This window comes from Hevea brasiliensis, chromosome 1, assembly GCF_030052815.1.
Source record: "Hevea brasiliensis isolate MT/VB/25A 57/8 chromosome 1, ASM3005281v1, whole genome shotgun sequence".
Lineage (NCBI taxonomy): Eukaryota > Viridiplantae > Streptophyta > Magnoliopsida > Malpighiales > Euphorbiaceae > Hevea > Hevea brasiliensis.
The window spans coordinates 119,518,332-119,534,740 of record NC_079493.1 but is presented as its reverse complement, the minus strand read 5'-3'; the positions used below and the strand labels follow the sequence as shown (position 1 = coordinate 119,534,740).

The window sequence follows — 16,409 nt, the reverse complement described above, 5'->3', positions numbered from 1 at the left end:
TGAGAGGTCTGAGCTCTGCCATTCCTATCCTGGTTTCCACCAGTATATACATGAGTCCTAGCTTTTCCTTTAATTTGTTGCAGTCATTTGTTTGGCTTGCCTGTTTTGAGGGAGACAATTTGTCCGGGGAGCTTTGCTTCTTTTCTTTGACGGAGGTAAAGCTTCTAGAGGCGCTTTTTGTGTGAGTTGCTCCCAGTGTTGAAGGTTGATGATATCTGGTGTTGCGGCTATGGATTGTCCTACTTCTAGTTGTGCCAGGTCTTCATCTTCTGTCGAATCTATACCCGTTTGTATGGATTTCTTAGTTGTATGGGTGTTGTGCTTTAATTTTCCAAGGGTTGATAGCTGAAAATATAGTTAGGACTGTTGTATGTAATGAATGGGCTGTATCTTGTATTGTGTTTTCTATCAATGAAGTCCTTTATTTCTGAATAAAAAGAATGTAAACAAAATATGATAATAGAGTAGGAAGCAAATCTAGCATCTTCCTACTAAAGTTGAGGCAAACTGCCTCTTGTTAGTTAATTGGATGAGTAATACAGAAATTTGACCAATTTTAGTAGTTAGTCTGTCCAGAACTTTTTCCTGTTGATAAAAACCTTTTCATAGCCAATATAACTAATCCTTCACAGGCCAGTGGTTTATTCCCTAACAATATTAGCACATTTGGATTTTTAAATACTTTGAGAGGGTAAATATAGTGTAATGGTAGAGTTATTTCATTTGTGACATGGAGGTCGCGAATTCGAGTCACAAAAATAGTCTCTCGGCAAATGAGAGACAAAGTTGCATACATCACTTCGCGTACTTAATCATCTCTTTTTTATACTTCTAAGTATTTAATGACCAAAACAATGCATGGACTTAAATTTGTTGTTTCCAGAAAGAATGTATTAGAGAAAACAATAGCATAAAGTAAATGTGTTATGAAAAGTACACTGCAACTTGTGTATATGTGCTCCTTAAATTACAACTCATTTCTCTCTCTCTCCTTGTTGAAGGAGATTAATAACTCTCTCTCTCCCTCTAGTTAGTAGAGTGAAAATTTCTCTCATCTTCCTCCTTCATTGTTGCTAAGAGTTTATCTCACTTTGTCTGTTACAGTCCACGGCTGTCCTCCACCTCATCCGGGCACTCCCCTCCCCACAGATTTCTGTTGTGGGTTTTGGGTTTGAATTGTTCGGTTGGGTTAGATATCAGGGCTCCTGTTTTCCGCAAGTCGTTGCCTCTCTGCATTGGGCTTTTCGCCTTTATTTTTAAACCCTTTGTACCGGACCAATTAAGGCCTTCTATTAATGAAAATCTACCATCTTCAATAAATTAAAAAAAAAAAAAACAAAAAAGCTGTTTAAATTACGACAAGAAGCAATTTTGCACCTAATTCATTACTGTTCAATTGCGAGAGAGCAACCTAGACTTTCAGGTTCCTTCTTGGGATACAATACATTTTCGACTGAACCCAAATAGTTTTCTTTGTAATAGGTCTAAAACATGGACAAGAAGCCTCGAGTCTTCAAGTCCTATTTAAAACAGTTCCTCCAGAAAGAGAGGAATTATTCATTTGCAGCTGTGCCAGTGAAATTATTCACGGAAGTCATCCATTGTTATTAGAAATTGCTAACAAAACACAAAGCTTATCGAAAATTTTCCACTTATTTGAAACATAATTTACAATTGACTGTTCCCATGTGATTCTTATAACAAAATCCAACATAAATTACACAATTCCAAGAAATCAAAATTGGGCATTCAAGGTTATCTATAATCTGAACTTGTACTCACCTAATTACCTAGAATGGGATTCCTACCTTCGTCAATTTCAATTAGGAGGACATTCTCTGGATCTGAACCGCTTGGTCCCTCGGCATAAAGGGTGGGAAGGTAAGCCTTGTATGCTGGCAGGTAACGAGAAACAAAATCTTTAACCTGCAACAGAAAGCCGAAAATGCTTCAATTCAGAAACAAAATTGTGTTAACCGTGTATAATGCATCATGTTGATAAATAAAATGCTCATAGATAAGCACACCTCCTCGTCAGTCATCCCAGGTTTGCCTGCCTCCCTCATGGCAATCTCTGCCTACAAAACCCACAACTTTGGTCACAGACTAAGCTTTGGATAGGATTTGATTGTTACTCTAAAGTATATATGATATCAACCTGTAAACGCCACTGGTAGACACAACTGGGATCCTGAATCTTGATGACTATCCATGCATTTATAAACTTGTCCCATGCATCATAATAGGCTTCAAGATTCTTATTCACAGTCTCCAGCTGCAAAATAAACATAAACTTGAGCCAAATTTGATATAGTAATCCCATAAGAAAAATGAATCTGAAGGAGAAACTTCGGATAAGAAAATTTTTGAGAGTTCCAACCTGTGGATCCACAGCTTGGACGACTTCTGTTGGAAGGGGTCTAAAACCAAGCATCCAGCCTTCAAACAGAACCACCTAAAGATCATAAAAAGGCACATATAAATTTATTAATACAGGGGAAATGAATATTTACTAAATATTCTGTGTGATATAAAAGTAAAGCCAGATATAATCACATTGATATTGGATCCAGCTTACAGATCCAATTTTTCATATCTAAACCTACATGATACTATTATTTTGGACTGCATAAGTACTTCCAAGTTCTAACATTATGGTGATGCTAATAAACATCTAACAGAACCAGGATGCTGTATATGCTATCGCCTTTGTTTAGAACAGCAAAAACTCATGCTGACCTAAACTGAATGTGCCTAGTTTTGCCAGCTACAAATGCAAGATTTTCTTACTGTTAATGGACCTTCAACCTCTGACCACACTGATGGATCAGCTCTGTCACCTCTCCCACTGTATGCAGACTGCAAAGAAGAGCAACTTTCATTTGAAGCTATGATCCAAATTATTGAGAAATGAGAAAAAAGAAGAGTAAATATGTGCTTACTTTATCATAACGAGGTAACTTCATCTTCAAACCTGAAAACTTGAGATGAAAATAAAGTCAAAATAAGACAAGCACAAAAAGAATGGAAGATAATTGAAAAAATTCTTACCTTCTTTTGTCAATTTTTTCAGAGCTGTCAGGGTTTCAATGGAGAATGAAAGATCATGGCTCCCAGCATTTCCGCGGAACTGGAACACAAGAAAATTGTAAAGTAAATGAAAAAAAAAATTTATTCTTTTTTCCCCTTAGTTTTCTGCTGCATTATAAATATCTTGTTAACGTCTTTTGTTTATCAAATATTAAAGCATGTGCTGATTGCCACCTCTAAAAGCGCATTTGCTGGATTTGCTTCTCTCAGTTTAGCCTGCAATTGATGCAAATTTGTATCAGCAAATACAAAATTTAAAAAAAAAAAAAAAAAAAGGGAAGAAGAAGAAGAAGAAGAAGAAGAAGCAAATGACAATAGCTAAAGAAGTATTACCTGGCCCTCTGCTGTCAAATAAAAATCATCTATTGATAATGTTGCAGACTTCCTGAGAGGAGAAGACATGTATAACACTTTTTAACGGTTCACAACCAACAATTGAAAAATTACTCATGGACACAGTATTAATTCATAGCATTCACCTGCCAGTTTTTTTGAAAAGATAATCAAGAGCAAAGACAAGAGTGGTCTTTCCACAACCTTGGGGTGCACTAAAACCAATCTAAAGTAAGCCAGATATCAGCATCATAAGGTTAAAAGTACAGGATGAAATAGCATTTGTGCATAGTGGCATAATTCAACATAGAGAACTAAAACGGGGACTTGTGTAAGAATAGAGAGTCACTAAAGAAAAAGTACATATTTACCACTAAAGGAGGTATATCTTCTCCATCTTTAAACTGGGACATATGCTTGGAAATCTTATCTTCACACCATAAAAACACTGGTATATAATAGTGATAAAACCTTGCTTTTTGAGGCTCTGTAAGGTACAATTCATTGAGCTGAAACAGTCGGCACAAGTGAAAACCATATGCTAACCACTTGTCAATGGAGTCAGCAATCTTTTCAGAGGTCAAGCCCAACTTGCTTATGAGAGGACCTGAGCAAATAAATTCGTAGAGATCTTGCACAGAAGAAACTTGTGCAGGTGTTGAGGGAAACACTGAATGTAACCGGTCCTGCATCCTTGTTTTGCAAGTTGAGTTTTGGTTCTTGGAATTGTCTTGGAACCATAAATGTTCACTGCCTGCTCACGCATTAGAAAGAACATTACAGCAATATAATTTGTCCAGGATGTACCCTGTCAAAATATTAGCAAAAAAAGAAAGAAAAAAAAAAGAATCTGAATCTGAATCCATTTTCACAAGAAGCTGATTAATTCCACATTGTAAATAGTTGGCAAATGCTATTCTCCCATTGTAGCACCACAGTCTCACCACAAAGATACATATGCTAATAGATACACCAACACAATCCAATATGGCATTTCCAAAATTCAGCTTCTATTTCCTTTTACCATCACAATGTGGCGGACTTAAAATACATAAAAATAATTGAAAAAATGTCCTATAAAATTTTAAAATAATTTTATATATTATTCATTTAACAATTACCATATATTTAATAAATAAAGTAAAATTTTACTAGTTAATTATTATCCGAAAATTTATAGATTTAAATTAAAATAAAAAATAACATAAAATCAATGATAAAAAAAAAATTCTTTGATGAACAATGAAAATATTTTAATGTCATATATATAAGTTTATTTAAAATTTTAAATAAATAATTTAAAATATTCATAAATTAAAAAAAAAAAAAAAAATGAGAGCCATCTCTATAGGGAGCCCTTGGAGCATTGGGGCGGTGGCCATGGCTCCCTCTGGTCTCCAAGTAGCTTACTTTATTTTTGCAACCTTGATCTTTTGCATTGATGCTACATTCTATCTCATCAACCACATATTGGGCTATGAACCAAAATCAATAACTTCTTGTGCATAAAAGAAATCTTCTCATTACATATAATCAATGCAACTGAGATTCCCAAATCGTTTTAAAACTAACAAATTTATAATCTCGCAAATTTTAAACAACACATCAATATTGCTGTTCAGTTTAATTTTTGCACAATTTCAGAGACCATATGATACCCCTTTCAATTTTATCAGCTTAAAACTAAATTTAAAAAAAGAAAACAAGCTATGAAGGATACTATGAGATACAAAAATTCGTAACTATAAATGAAATATACAAAATTAAGTGAAAAAAGTAAGCGAAATTGAATAAAAAGTAAGAAATTTACCTGGTTTTGAGGAATGGGTAGGCATTTCAGAGAGCTTAGAAGATGGGTAATTTGAAATGAATTTGGATTTGGGTTGTGTAGAGAAACAAGGAAGAACACGGAAACGATGAGAATAAGGCAAAGACTTTAATTTAAAACTGTGATTATTATTATTATTATTATTATTAAAAATATGATCATTAAAATAATAAGAATTATGAGATAAGTATTTGGGTGGCAATTGTGATAAGATACTGAGAGCCGCCATTCTCACCCCCCCTTCACCTCCTCTTTCTTTCTCTCTCTATCTCTCTCTCTGTTTTTCCTTCCCTTGTCTTTGCTAAGCTGCAATTCCGCAACAGATAAAACACTACATTTATTTTTTAAGCATTTGAACATTAAAAATTGCCACGTGGCTTATCACTTGAATTTCTAATGCCATTCCGACGTCAGACTAAGGTCGTGGTTTTTATTTTTTCTATTTTTTTTTAATAACTCATGGCTACACCTAGTTCTTTCTGGTTAGGGGACGGTTCACGTTTTGAATCAAATCGAATCTGTTTGGATTAATGGTTTAAAGGTTTGAACTGAAATTGAATCGGCTATAGAGGTCCTGTTTCAATTCCCTCCCAAGTCTTGAATTAGAACCAAATCGATATTAACAGTTCGAATCGCCAATTTTATTCAATTCAAATCAAATTTATTTTTTAAAAAAATAAGTGATAGTTTTAGAAAGTGTCACATGATTCAAACTGCTACTGAAATTGTCAAAAATCAAAACCAAAATCACCTTTAAACCAAACCAAAACATGCTAAAAACCAAAACCAATTAGAAGCATATTGATCTAATCTGATTTTAATTCGTTCCTTCTCCAAGCATCACATAAACCCCAGAAAAATCCCCTTTGGAAATAAAAACACATAATCCTGGAAACTGAAGCATTGTTCATATCATAAAGCACAAATCTCTTGTTACATGTTTTATGTGTTTCTGTTCTACGTTCAGTTCTGTGCTTGGTTTCCTTTTGCTAAACTACTTGTTTCATACACTAAGACGACACGTCGTATTGGAAAACATATAGTGCGTAAGCAACACTAATGAACACTGAACAGAATCCTGGAAGGACTTCAAACCACCCTTTACATTCCTTCTTGTAATCATCAAGTAAGATTGAATTGTGTTCATGATATTTATAAAACTAGCTTGATCATTTGATGCTTAATTAACCAGGTTGACGCAAAAAATGATGAAGAACATGTAGTTTGATATGAGAATGATTGATAATTAACTTTGGAAGGCAGCCAAAATGATTTTGGTAAATTATTATTTAATCCTCGTAAATTAACAAAACTAATTATTTGGACTTTATATTTTTAAAAAATATACTATTTGATCTCTATATTTTACTTCCGTTAACCTGTTTACTTTCTTTGTCAATTTTATTGATCAACTTACTATTAGTCCCTTTATTTTAGTAAAAATAATTATTAGTCTATATATTTTGAAAATATAATGATTAAATAGTATTTTAATCAAATTATATAGATAAACTAATTAGTTTCATTAAAATAGAATGACTAAATAGTAATAGTATTTTTTAAAATACAGATATCAACTACTTAGTTTCCTTAAAATAGAAGGACGAAATAATATTTTGAACGGCATGAATAATAGAAAATTTGACGAATGAACTAAATAATTTAACAGAAGTAAAATATAAAACTAAATAGTGTATTTTTGAAAATACATGATTAAATAGTTAGTTTCCTTACAATGCAGAGACTAAATATTAATTTTCCCAGATGATTTTGAAACACTGCATTTATCTTCTGGTGTTTATGATGGTTTCTTTCTCAGGTTTAAACAAGCAGCATCAAGATCCTCAACCCTATTATTTTAATCATAACAGTTCATTTTGTGATTTTATCATTGTTGTTTCCAGTCATTTTTTCCACATACTATGATGAGAATACGAATATCCTGCCGATATCCAGATGGGTTTCTTAATTTCACTCATTGAACAATTTCAGCTAGTTGATTTGATTCTAATTCTATCATGTTAGCATTTTCTGTAACAAATTCAATCAGCAAAATAACAAAATAAACTCTAATTGTGCAAGAATAGACAAGAAACCATTATGAAAAGATAAAAGTGAGCTACAACCTGATAAAGAGTTGCAAAGATGAAAACACAATTAATTCTGCTGGGCCAATGCTGCCAAAGTTACATTCAACAGGTTACATTCTGTTTCTGAACCTTTACAATCTACCGAAAAATTTCCTGGTGACTGACGTGCTAAGAATATTGATTACATTAGAATTCTAGCTTAGTGGCATGACAAACCTATTCTCAGATATAGCTTTACAACCACAGGTCAGATGTAACAAAACCAACAGAAGTCTCAAAAAACTATAAACAAAGTTTGAGATAGGAGGGGGGAAGAATAAAGATCAGAAATTTTATATAAATGAGGAAAGAGGGTTCTGATTAGATATCACGTACAACATCAAGACGGAATTGATGGTCCAGAGGGAACCACTTTCAATAACGTACAACCAATGAACTTGTCTTCAGAATAATGTTTCAAGAAGCTTTGGAGAAGACAAAGTTGCCACAGTTTTGAACTGCAATAAGGACACAGCCTGATTAGGAAACTGGAAAAAAATCACACAATAAACTATATATGTTTGCTTTTGATCTGCATATATTTTAATTTAAGAATAAAAATCAAGAACACATGATGCTCAAGTCATGAAGGCTTAGTTATTAGAACTGCAATTAAAATCAATCACTTCAGCAGTATTCTATTATTGTTTATACCTTTTGTTGCCTATACTTCATTCTTATAGCACTAAGAGGACACCCATTGGTGTTCAATTGTAGGTCTTGTAATGCAAGAACTGTGGTTTTAATATCTGATGCCTTGTAGGAAGTGTAGTGTTCTAGAGTTGGATCCTGAAAAATATATTACAGAAAGTCAGGTTCCAAATGCAGTGAATCTGGACCAATCTAGAGGGACGGATAATGGGAAGGACAATGCATACCCAGGGATGGATTGTCTGGTCCAGTGTCCATCTAGCGAGAAATACAGCTGATGCAGCAATGACTGAGGGAAGGAAATTCAAGAAATTGTAGTCAATCAATGTCAGTTCTGCTAGATAATCGGCCAAGTACTCCAGTTCATAACTAGGGCTCTGCAAATTTGAAATTATTTATGAAAATAAAATCTTTTTTCTAAATTAAAAATGCTTGTTAGAAAAAAGCTTGGATACGACAAAGTAAACCAACTGCACTACCTCGATAGAAGCCTGTGCTGCACGTAGGAATCTCCTGAAAACCAAAAGTTTTAACAAGACATTGCATTATAAAATATTTGAAGGACATCTGGAGCTTTAATAATATAGTTGTGAAACATTAGATAAGCCAATACCTAAGAAAAGTTTTTGCAGTAGGAGCAAATATTTGAAAGCCAAAATATTTCAACACTAGACTTTCCATCTTTAACACCTGCAGTTTATTTTCATCAGGAATGCAACCGCGAATATTGAAATTTGCAACAGGGAGGAACACAAGTGAATATGACAACTAATATGCGAAGAATGTCTTTCATCCTCCAAATGTTTTCTTTTTCATTTATATTGTCAAAATTCAAATAAGTATTAATAATATTGATGCCCCAATCCTCAGGGATGCAATATCCTAATTCTACAGGGGACTGGTCCCCTTGAACCTTCAGATCATTAGATATTCTCATCTTCTATCCACGTGCAATGCATGTTAATGGGTTATGCAATGACATTGAGACACACCCCAGTATGCAGGGCTAGTGAATACTTCATATGGCTTAGTAGCACAGATTTACTTTCAAGAGCCGATTGAAATCAGCAATTCAGGAACCATAAAGTTACAAGAATCGTTCCTGCCATGCATAGCTATTGCATATATGGCATAGACAAGTATCACAAATAGAGTTTTATAAATGAATACATGGTATAATTGAGTATTACAAATAGAAATCTAATTACCAACAAATATGGAAATCAGCAATTCAGAAACCACAGTCAAAAGAATGAAGAATCCCAAGTTCAAGACATTGTTGGAACAGCTATCCCATTTGTTTTTGCTTTTTGCCTATTTATGTTTTGTCTAAATGATGTATCAAGTAATCTGCATGATCCCAAGAGTTATGTTCAATATCCCCACATTAGCATATAATAACTTCTTAATTATAGAAAAGATAACAATTCACATCGAGAAAAAGAGTGATGCAATGAAAAAAAGCATTGAAGAGTAATCGAGTTGTTTAAGGGACCACAGAGGTAAAACTGAAAGGGGGAGAACTTTTATTTCAGTATGCATGCATTCTAGTTAACTAAGAAACCATGACGTACCTCACCCTTTGTGTATGTGTTGTCAGTAATGAAGCAAAATTCTTCCACCCGTGGCGCACAAATTTCTTCATATTTGCTTCGAGACATGAAGAGGAAAATTAATTTAAAATCATATGAAACAAAGCAAGAACCTAATTTACTGTATACAAAGAAAGCCATTTGACAACAAAACATAATTTAGAGCAAGTGCATATCAGTCTATATGAGAACAAAACCTAATTTATTCTACCTAGACTTTGGAATTTTTCTTTTGATCTAAATACTCAGTACTCTGTTCAATACTAATCATTTCTTGCTCTTTGCTTCTTCAAATTCATGTAAAACTTAGAAGCAGTCCATAAGTAATTATGATATTTAGAATTTTATTACAGGTTCTTTCTTATCCTTGAACTGAGAAAAAAGCAACCATCGATGAAGAAGCTAATATAAAAATTTAGTGATGTACACCAAAGATGCCAGCTGTCTTTCAAATTGTTGTCTAACAACATCAAGAGAAGCACAGCAATACTGAGATTGAGGCAGCCAAGCATATAGCATTGGAAAAGAATTCAAAATATTCAATGCATATTTCTTCTGTTGTGATTATTATCAACATAAAACAAGAATACTGTAAAATATTTCTTTTGTTTGCAACTGTGATCAATTATCAATAATGCAGCAAATGATACCATTGATATGAGAACTTACGATGCAATCAGCATGCAGGTAATACCAAGTAGTTGAAGCCTGTGCCTTTCAATGTAATTTTGAGAGAGGAACGAATCTATGAGATAGACTGTGAGGTAAAGTGTATCAGGGACCAACTTATATTCCTCAGACACCTGAAAATCAAGATTAAATTTGACATGTCAATTATTTCCTTCGAAATTCAGATTTCTTGTCAAAACTGTGAGTTCAAGGATGTCAATTTGACATTCCAATGAGACAGAATGATCAGACAGGAACTTAAATCCAGAGTGCAACTGACCTGATAATGCTTTATGAGTGATAATTACAGTTCAAAAACAGATTAAAAACACATAAACATAACCAGTATAATTGCAAAGAAGGCAAACAAGTTTTTTTTTAGAAGAAAAGTTATACTCTTCATGAATATTTGCAACAAAACATAATCAATTGAAGATCCAAATTACAAATTACAATTGCTGACAGTATTATGACTTTTTAGAGAGCAACTTATATATTCTAAGTGAATCAAAACTGAAAAGAAAACAGGGAACAGACAGCAGTTGGATGTCAACCAAGGGTCATTGTAGACAACAGGCTTAAAATCTTAAAGTAAAATACAACTAAATATTTAATTGAATATATTGCACAAACCGTAACTTGCTAAAATTTTGATAGTGCCAATATCTTATCATGAAAACGTTGTTGTTTCCCATTGAAATATAAGGTGAATACCTCCAATATATAAGACGTCTAAAGAAGCGGAGACCACAAGTACACTTTAGCAAAAGTTTGAAGGAGACAGACATTGCACTGAGAGGATCTAAACACATATACATGATACCTTTTAGTGCAATAATCCTAAAGGGCTATTATTGAGATTATCCTCATCTTATGCACGAAATGAGTTAGAAAAAACTAAGACAACGCACTGGCACTCAAAACAATACCCTGGTTTAACGAACAATCCAGAAGACCACCAAAATTGTGTCTCTAGTCTTAAAGTTTACCAGTGTATTTGACTAAACTGCCAAAATCTGAGAGAAGAATATCATTAGACAAATTCTGAGGAAAATAGCAGGTCTCTACTTATTCCCAAATTCAAGAATCAGAATAACCGACACTTTGTGGCAAGTCATGCAAAAAAGTAAACACACAACAAAGGCCCCACTGTGGCTCTGTCTAAACACATGGCTCTGTCTAAACACATGGGTGAGTGGGTGGTTACTGCATGCAAAAACACTGAAAGGTCATGCCTTGATTTTGAGGGACTAAAACTGGGTGATATCTTATTTTCTAAAGCCCCTATGTCCAGATGGAAGAAGCTGAAAAGATGGAATAATCTTTTAACATAAAAGCTTAGGGAAAATGAAAGAAATGAGAAGGGAAGACTTTGAAACTATAATAAGAGCTCCTACATCTAAGTAAATCAAGAAAATCTGTGAACACGTGGGAAAGCAATAAAAAAAATTCAGGAAAAAAAGCAACTGATAAATGGTTGACACTGACAGGATGTGTGCAAGGTGTGGGTGCCTTGTGGTTCAACTGGTAAGTTTCTTACAGTCATAGACTCATAGCATAAATATGGAACCCAAACCCAACTTTACCATGGAAGTAAGAGGTATAGGGAAAGCGGAGTGCACCAGTTTATCTGCCTACCCAAGCCACTGGACCCAATTAAGATATTGAGGAACCACCATCAAGAATTAAATAGCCTTTCACTATAGCAATGAATTTCATTAATGAAACTACCCTGACCTCCACAAGCCAATCAACCAGAATCCCACGCATGCTTTGAGTGATATCCCGCTGTATAGTTTCCATGTAAGTAGAATTTGGCCTTCGGACAAGCTACATAAATAAAGTAGTAAGCCAGAAGCAAACATCAGTATCTTTCAAAACAAATGAGAGAGATGACAAAACTTTTATCTTTCTTTATCCTGATGAGTAGCACAAAAACCATGTCATGCTACAATTGAAATGAGAATGGATGCTTCCACACATAGTTTCTTAAGAACATTCTTGTACAAAGATGAGTGTTTTTGCATTCTCATAGAAAGAGATAATATCAGAAAAATGAAATGGAAGTTGAAGAATAAAGATAGAGAACTTTTTTTGCATAAAGAGTGCTAGACATGGCACAAACCTCAGCAACATGTAAGTTGCTATAGATGTCAGCAGCATAGAGGCTACAGAGTTGAGGATCCTTGTGATCACAATCGATGTCTGTAAAGTCTGGATCACTTGATTTCATCCCACTGTTAATAAGGCCACGTTTCTCCACTAAAGAAATTTAAAAATGAAATGTCAATACTTGCTGCATGCAACTACACAAAGAAGAAAACTAGGGTAAAATATATTTTAAACAAGTAGTTCCTTCTGATAGGGCTGTGGTTCACAACATTATTTGAAGAAAACTTACAGAGTCTGCAGACACCCAAAATGCATTTGACATCATAAATTCCTGGAAACATGTTGAAGGCTAAAGCCTAAGAACGGCATTGCAAACAACATCATCATATAATCTTATGAAGACACTCAGTTTTCTCAATCTCATTTTGCTCTTCTGCACTTAACCATTGGTGTGTAACTTTCCTAAAGATCACTAGGTTGACATAATGCCAGACGCTATACGTTGAAGCTAAAGGAGCTAAAAGCTCCAAAATTTGTCAACTGGCATACGAAGTTCATAAGGCTCACCTAGCAAAATTTCATTTCTCATGTTTGTTTTTCAGATAATTGAATTATTCTCCATAGTGCTCTTACTTTGAGACGTTATTCCAAAAGAAATATGCAATGAAATGTAAGTTATCGCCCAAGAAATGTGTATGCCTATAATGTAAGTACTACAACTAATTGACAGTATTGAGCAATTCCAAAATGCACAAATTTGATTGCAAAGCTGCATTAGTGAAGTAGACTTCACCCTCCACCTAAGTGACCTAACCATTTGAGCTCTTTATTTGACACCTACTCCTGAATTAGATAATCACACGTAACTGGTATTTCACTACTAGCATGAATTTAACTATCTCATAAATATAATAAGTGTAAAGGAAACAAAGTAACAAACAAAGAACATCAATTTAAAAAAGAAAAAATATGAATATGTTAATATATTTTGAACCAGGCTTGTGAATCCCACACCATAATGCGGTCCTTTTTTCTCTCTTTTAGCATTCTACCTATGTTTGTAACATTGAGGTTGTCATGTTTTGAAGTGAAAATTTAAAGAGAAGCAAACCTTTCTTCAGAGGACTGCTGGGTTGTGATGGCATTCTGGAACTTTGTTTTGGAGGCCAGTGGTTACTTGTGCCAAACTCTCTCATGTTACTTAGCTGAGAATGCACATCTTTCTCAAAAGTCGTTGAACAAGTAACTTCTGATTTAGGCTCTATTTGTATGGTTTCTTGAACAGTTTTAGCCTTTAAGTTAGCTTGAAGATTTGGAACTTCTACAGAAAGTGAAGGAGCCACTTTGGACACATTGAGCTGACTCTTTTTTGCCTGCTTTCCATTCTTAGCCTGGAATCAACAAATTAGAGAAAAGTTCAGATTCTTGAATGGACGAATGGAAGAGCATTTTATGATACAGGAATGAGAGTAAAAATGAAATCTTAGAATAAAATGTAAGTTTTGCGGTCTCAAGAGGATCGATGTTATAGTCAAACAATCCTATTTATTAAATTATAATAGTAGAGAACACTTCATGAATATTTTTTCATCTTTTGATCAATCCATTCTTTTGGGGTAATAATAATAATAATAATAATAATAATACATTTGTTCACGTTCAAAATATTTAATGAAATTTAAGCAGGCAAATCAGCCATATAAAAAGCTTATACATGAAATTTATTTTCTTTACAGCAGTCATAGTTGAAATTACCACATCAAACCAGATACTATCAATCAAAAGAAGTACCACATATGAACCTGAATTCTAGTTGCATTGAAACAACTCCTATATGAATTCTCACAGCAAACATTTGTGACATCCTGAAGCACTGCTCTCCTCTTAGGCTCAGTGCCTGCATTTTCAGGTGCAGTGGTGTTGTTCTCATCCAAGGCTGCTCTTTTTGATTTTGCTCGTGAAATATGCTTCTGACCTTGTTGTGCATATGCCCTCAAAGATGGCATCCTGCTAGATGCATGCAGGGCAGCTGCCCGTGAACGTGTTATTCGACCATTAATATCTCCAAAATTAGTAGGAAGCACATTTTCCTTCTTCATATTTAGAAGCCTTAGACAAGAACAACATAAATCATTACACTCAAATTAGGTAAGCAACCTGCAATAACATGATCAAATCAGTGCAGGCAATTAGAATATTACAATCAAAGAAAATCTTCAGGTATATATGTTATGATGTGAGCCAAAGCAACACCATTGATCTTCAGAGGAAGAGATGGGGATATAAATTCTTCTAATTAAACACCATAGAATAACCTTTCATACCCTTCATGTGAGAATTGAGAACATAAATCAAATACGTTCCTAGCAAGAAATTACTATGTCAATTTAATACTGTCAAGAGTAGACAAAAGCTGCTATTTTTGTGCACTTGCAGATTTAGCAAATTTTCAGTTCAAATTGTCAACATATAATTTTGTTCTTTTGTCTTTTGGGCTAGGAAAACTATAATGCACAAAAGATCATCAAATCATTGGATCTTCAAAGATCAACTTAAAATTAGATTCCCATTTTCAGAGACAAATCTTCTGTCAAAAGATAATCAAATCACTCCAATGTCAAGGGTAAAGTTCATTTTGAAAATCGACATTGTACTCAAAAGTTCCGTTCTTCTTGAGAAAAATTTCCCCTTGAGATCAGGGTATCCACGTAAAAAAATATAAAGCAGATTTGAAAATATAAGCACCAGGATAGAGGATCAACAAAATTCACATACAAAACAACAAATGGGAAATAAATTTTACAGTCAAGATGAAAATATAGACGGAAAATAAAAAACTTTTTCCCTAAAAAAGAAAATGAATTGAAATTTTAATCAAGAAAAAAGAAATTTTGATTCCAAAACTTGAAGATTTCCCACTTGTAGCCTCAAATGCGTAACAATTTGGAATTAATATTTATAAAAACAAAATTCTTGGTATTAATCTCCTCTTTGTATTTCTATGACACAATGTCTGCTCCAAAAATAAACTCAGGTTCTTTCCTGAGTCCAAATAAACTCAAAGATTTTAAAAAGAAAAAGCAAAATGCAAATTTCTTTCACATTCCCACATCTTCCAAGCAACGAAACAGTACATATCCGATAAAGTAAACAACATAACTGCACCACAAAACCCATCTTCTTCAAAACCCCAAGTCCAAGACCTTTAGAATTTGACAAATTAGAAAGAACCCGAATCGATCTATAAACATAAAATATAAAGAACACAGACACAAAAACTCGAATAAAAGACACGCACATTCAATCGTGAATATACATGCAAGAAAAAATGTGTGTATATAAGGCTCAAATGGACCTGAATCTGTCTTGTAAGCTCCGCAATGCAGAGACTGAAAGAGCTTAGAGAAAGAGAGGAAAGAAAGCGTTGTGTGTTCAGAGAGCGGGATAGTGTTGGGGTTTAAACCAGAGAAAAAGAAAAAACAAAATTGAGAATTATTTTATGTACAATATTTTAATTGATTAAAAAAAAAAAGGACGACGTTGACCGTTTGACTAACCAGTAGTGTTGATTTTGAATTGATTGAGATTTCTGTGTGTGAAGTGGAATCTGGACCGCTAGATCTAGATGATTTTGGGACTTTCTGAGATTACGATATTAGCCCTCTTTCTTGTTTGTTATTACTGGATAAATGGGTTGACTTGTTCGTTAATAACATATTTCTTGAAAAGATAAAGATTTTATTCTTCATAAGAGAATTGTAAATATTATATTATAATTTGAAACTGTAATTCGAAAGTAAGTGACGATATTAATATTATTGTGTTAGGTTTATATGATAATTGAAATAGATAATATATTTTTAGTGTGTGAAAAAAATAAAAAAATAATTTTATTTTTTTAATTTAAAAATAAAATTTTTATAAAATAAAATTAAAAATTAAAAAAAATTAATAATAAATTAAAATTAAAGAATGATAGCGAAATATGGGATAAAAATTGCGATT

The 16,409-nt window shown here is 33.5% G+C and overlaps 2 protein-coding genes across 4 annotated transcripts; both read right to left on the bottom strand.

Annotated features, from left to right (window-relative positions):
* Positions 1-1,634: 1,634 nt before the first annotated feature.
* On the bottom strand, positions 1,635-5,571 carry LOC110653827 (D-glycerate 3-kinase, chloroplastic). Its single transcript, XM_021809617.2, has 12 exons — positions 5,234-5,571; positions 3,795-4,177; positions 3,570-3,649; positions 3,424-3,475; positions 3,265-3,306; positions 3,052-3,130; positions 2,943-2,974; positions 2,791-2,859; positions 2,381-2,455; positions 2,159-2,275; positions 2,028-2,078; positions 1,635-1,926 (listed from the first exon to the last, which is right to left on the bottom strand). The coding sequence occupies exons 1-12, from the start codon at positions 5,478-5,480 to the stop codon at positions 1,783-1,785; spliced, it is 1,371 nt and encodes a 456-aa protein (XP_021665309.2). The 5' UTR covers positions 5,481-5,571; the 3' UTR covers positions 1,635-1,782.
* A 1,810-nt stretch (positions 5,572-7,381) lies between these two features.
* LOC110653824 (cyclin-A2-4-like) lies at positions 7,382-15,896 on the bottom strand. 3 transcript variants are annotated; one of them, XR_009149635.1, is made up of 12 exons: positions 15,760-15,896; positions 14,207-14,561; positions 13,516-13,795; positions 12,418-12,554; positions 12,030-12,122; positions 10,293-10,426; positions 9,606-9,681; positions 8,645-8,721; positions 8,511-8,544; positions 8,259-8,320; positions 8,035-8,169; positions 7,382-7,838 (listed from the first exon to the last, which is right to left on the bottom strand). XR_009149635.1 is itself a non-coding variant. In XM_021809613.2 (12 exons), the coding sequence occupies exons 2-12, from the start codon at positions 14,501-14,503 to the stop codon at positions 7,785-7,787; spliced, it is 1,467 nt and encodes a 488-aa protein (XP_021665305.2). In that variant the 5' UTR covers positions 14,504-14,561; positions 15,760-15,896; the 3' UTR covers positions 7,382-7,784. The 3 variants fall into 3 exon arrangements, 2 of the variants coding, with proteins under 2 accessions (XP_021665305.2, XP_058005290.1); XM_021809613.2 differs by having other exon boundaries at positions 8,259-8,408; XM_058149307.1 differs by having other exon boundaries at positions 8,259-8,408; positions 14,207-14,513; positions 15,760-15,873.
* Between the last annotated feature and the right edge of the window lie 513 nt (positions 15,897-16,409).

Coding starts and splice junctions, on each gene's coding strand:
- LOC110653827 (XM_021809617.2), bottom strand. CDS start 5,480: ATGGCGGCTCTCAGTATCTTATCACAATTGCCACCCAAATACTTATCT. Junction 3,307..3,423: donor ATTTGACAGCAGAGGGCCAG/GTAATACTTCTT, acceptor CATCAATTGCAG/GCTAAACTGAGAGAAGCAAA. Junction 2,860..2,942: donor AGTTACCTCGTTATGATAAA/GTAAGCACATAT, acceptor TCTTCTTTGCAG/TCTGCATACAGTGGGAGAGG.
- LOC110653824 (XM_021809613.2), bottom strand. CDS start 14,503: ATGAAGAAGGAAAATGTGCTTCCTACTAATTTTGGAGATATTAATGGT. Junction 13,796..14,206: donor TCAATGCAACTAGAATTCAG/GTTCATATGTGG, acceptor TGTTGATTCCAG/GCTAAGAATGGAAAGCAGGC. Junction 12,123..12,417: donor GCAACTTACATGTTGCTGAG/GTTTGTGCCATG, acceptor TTATTTATGTAG/CTTGTCCGAAGGCCAAATTC.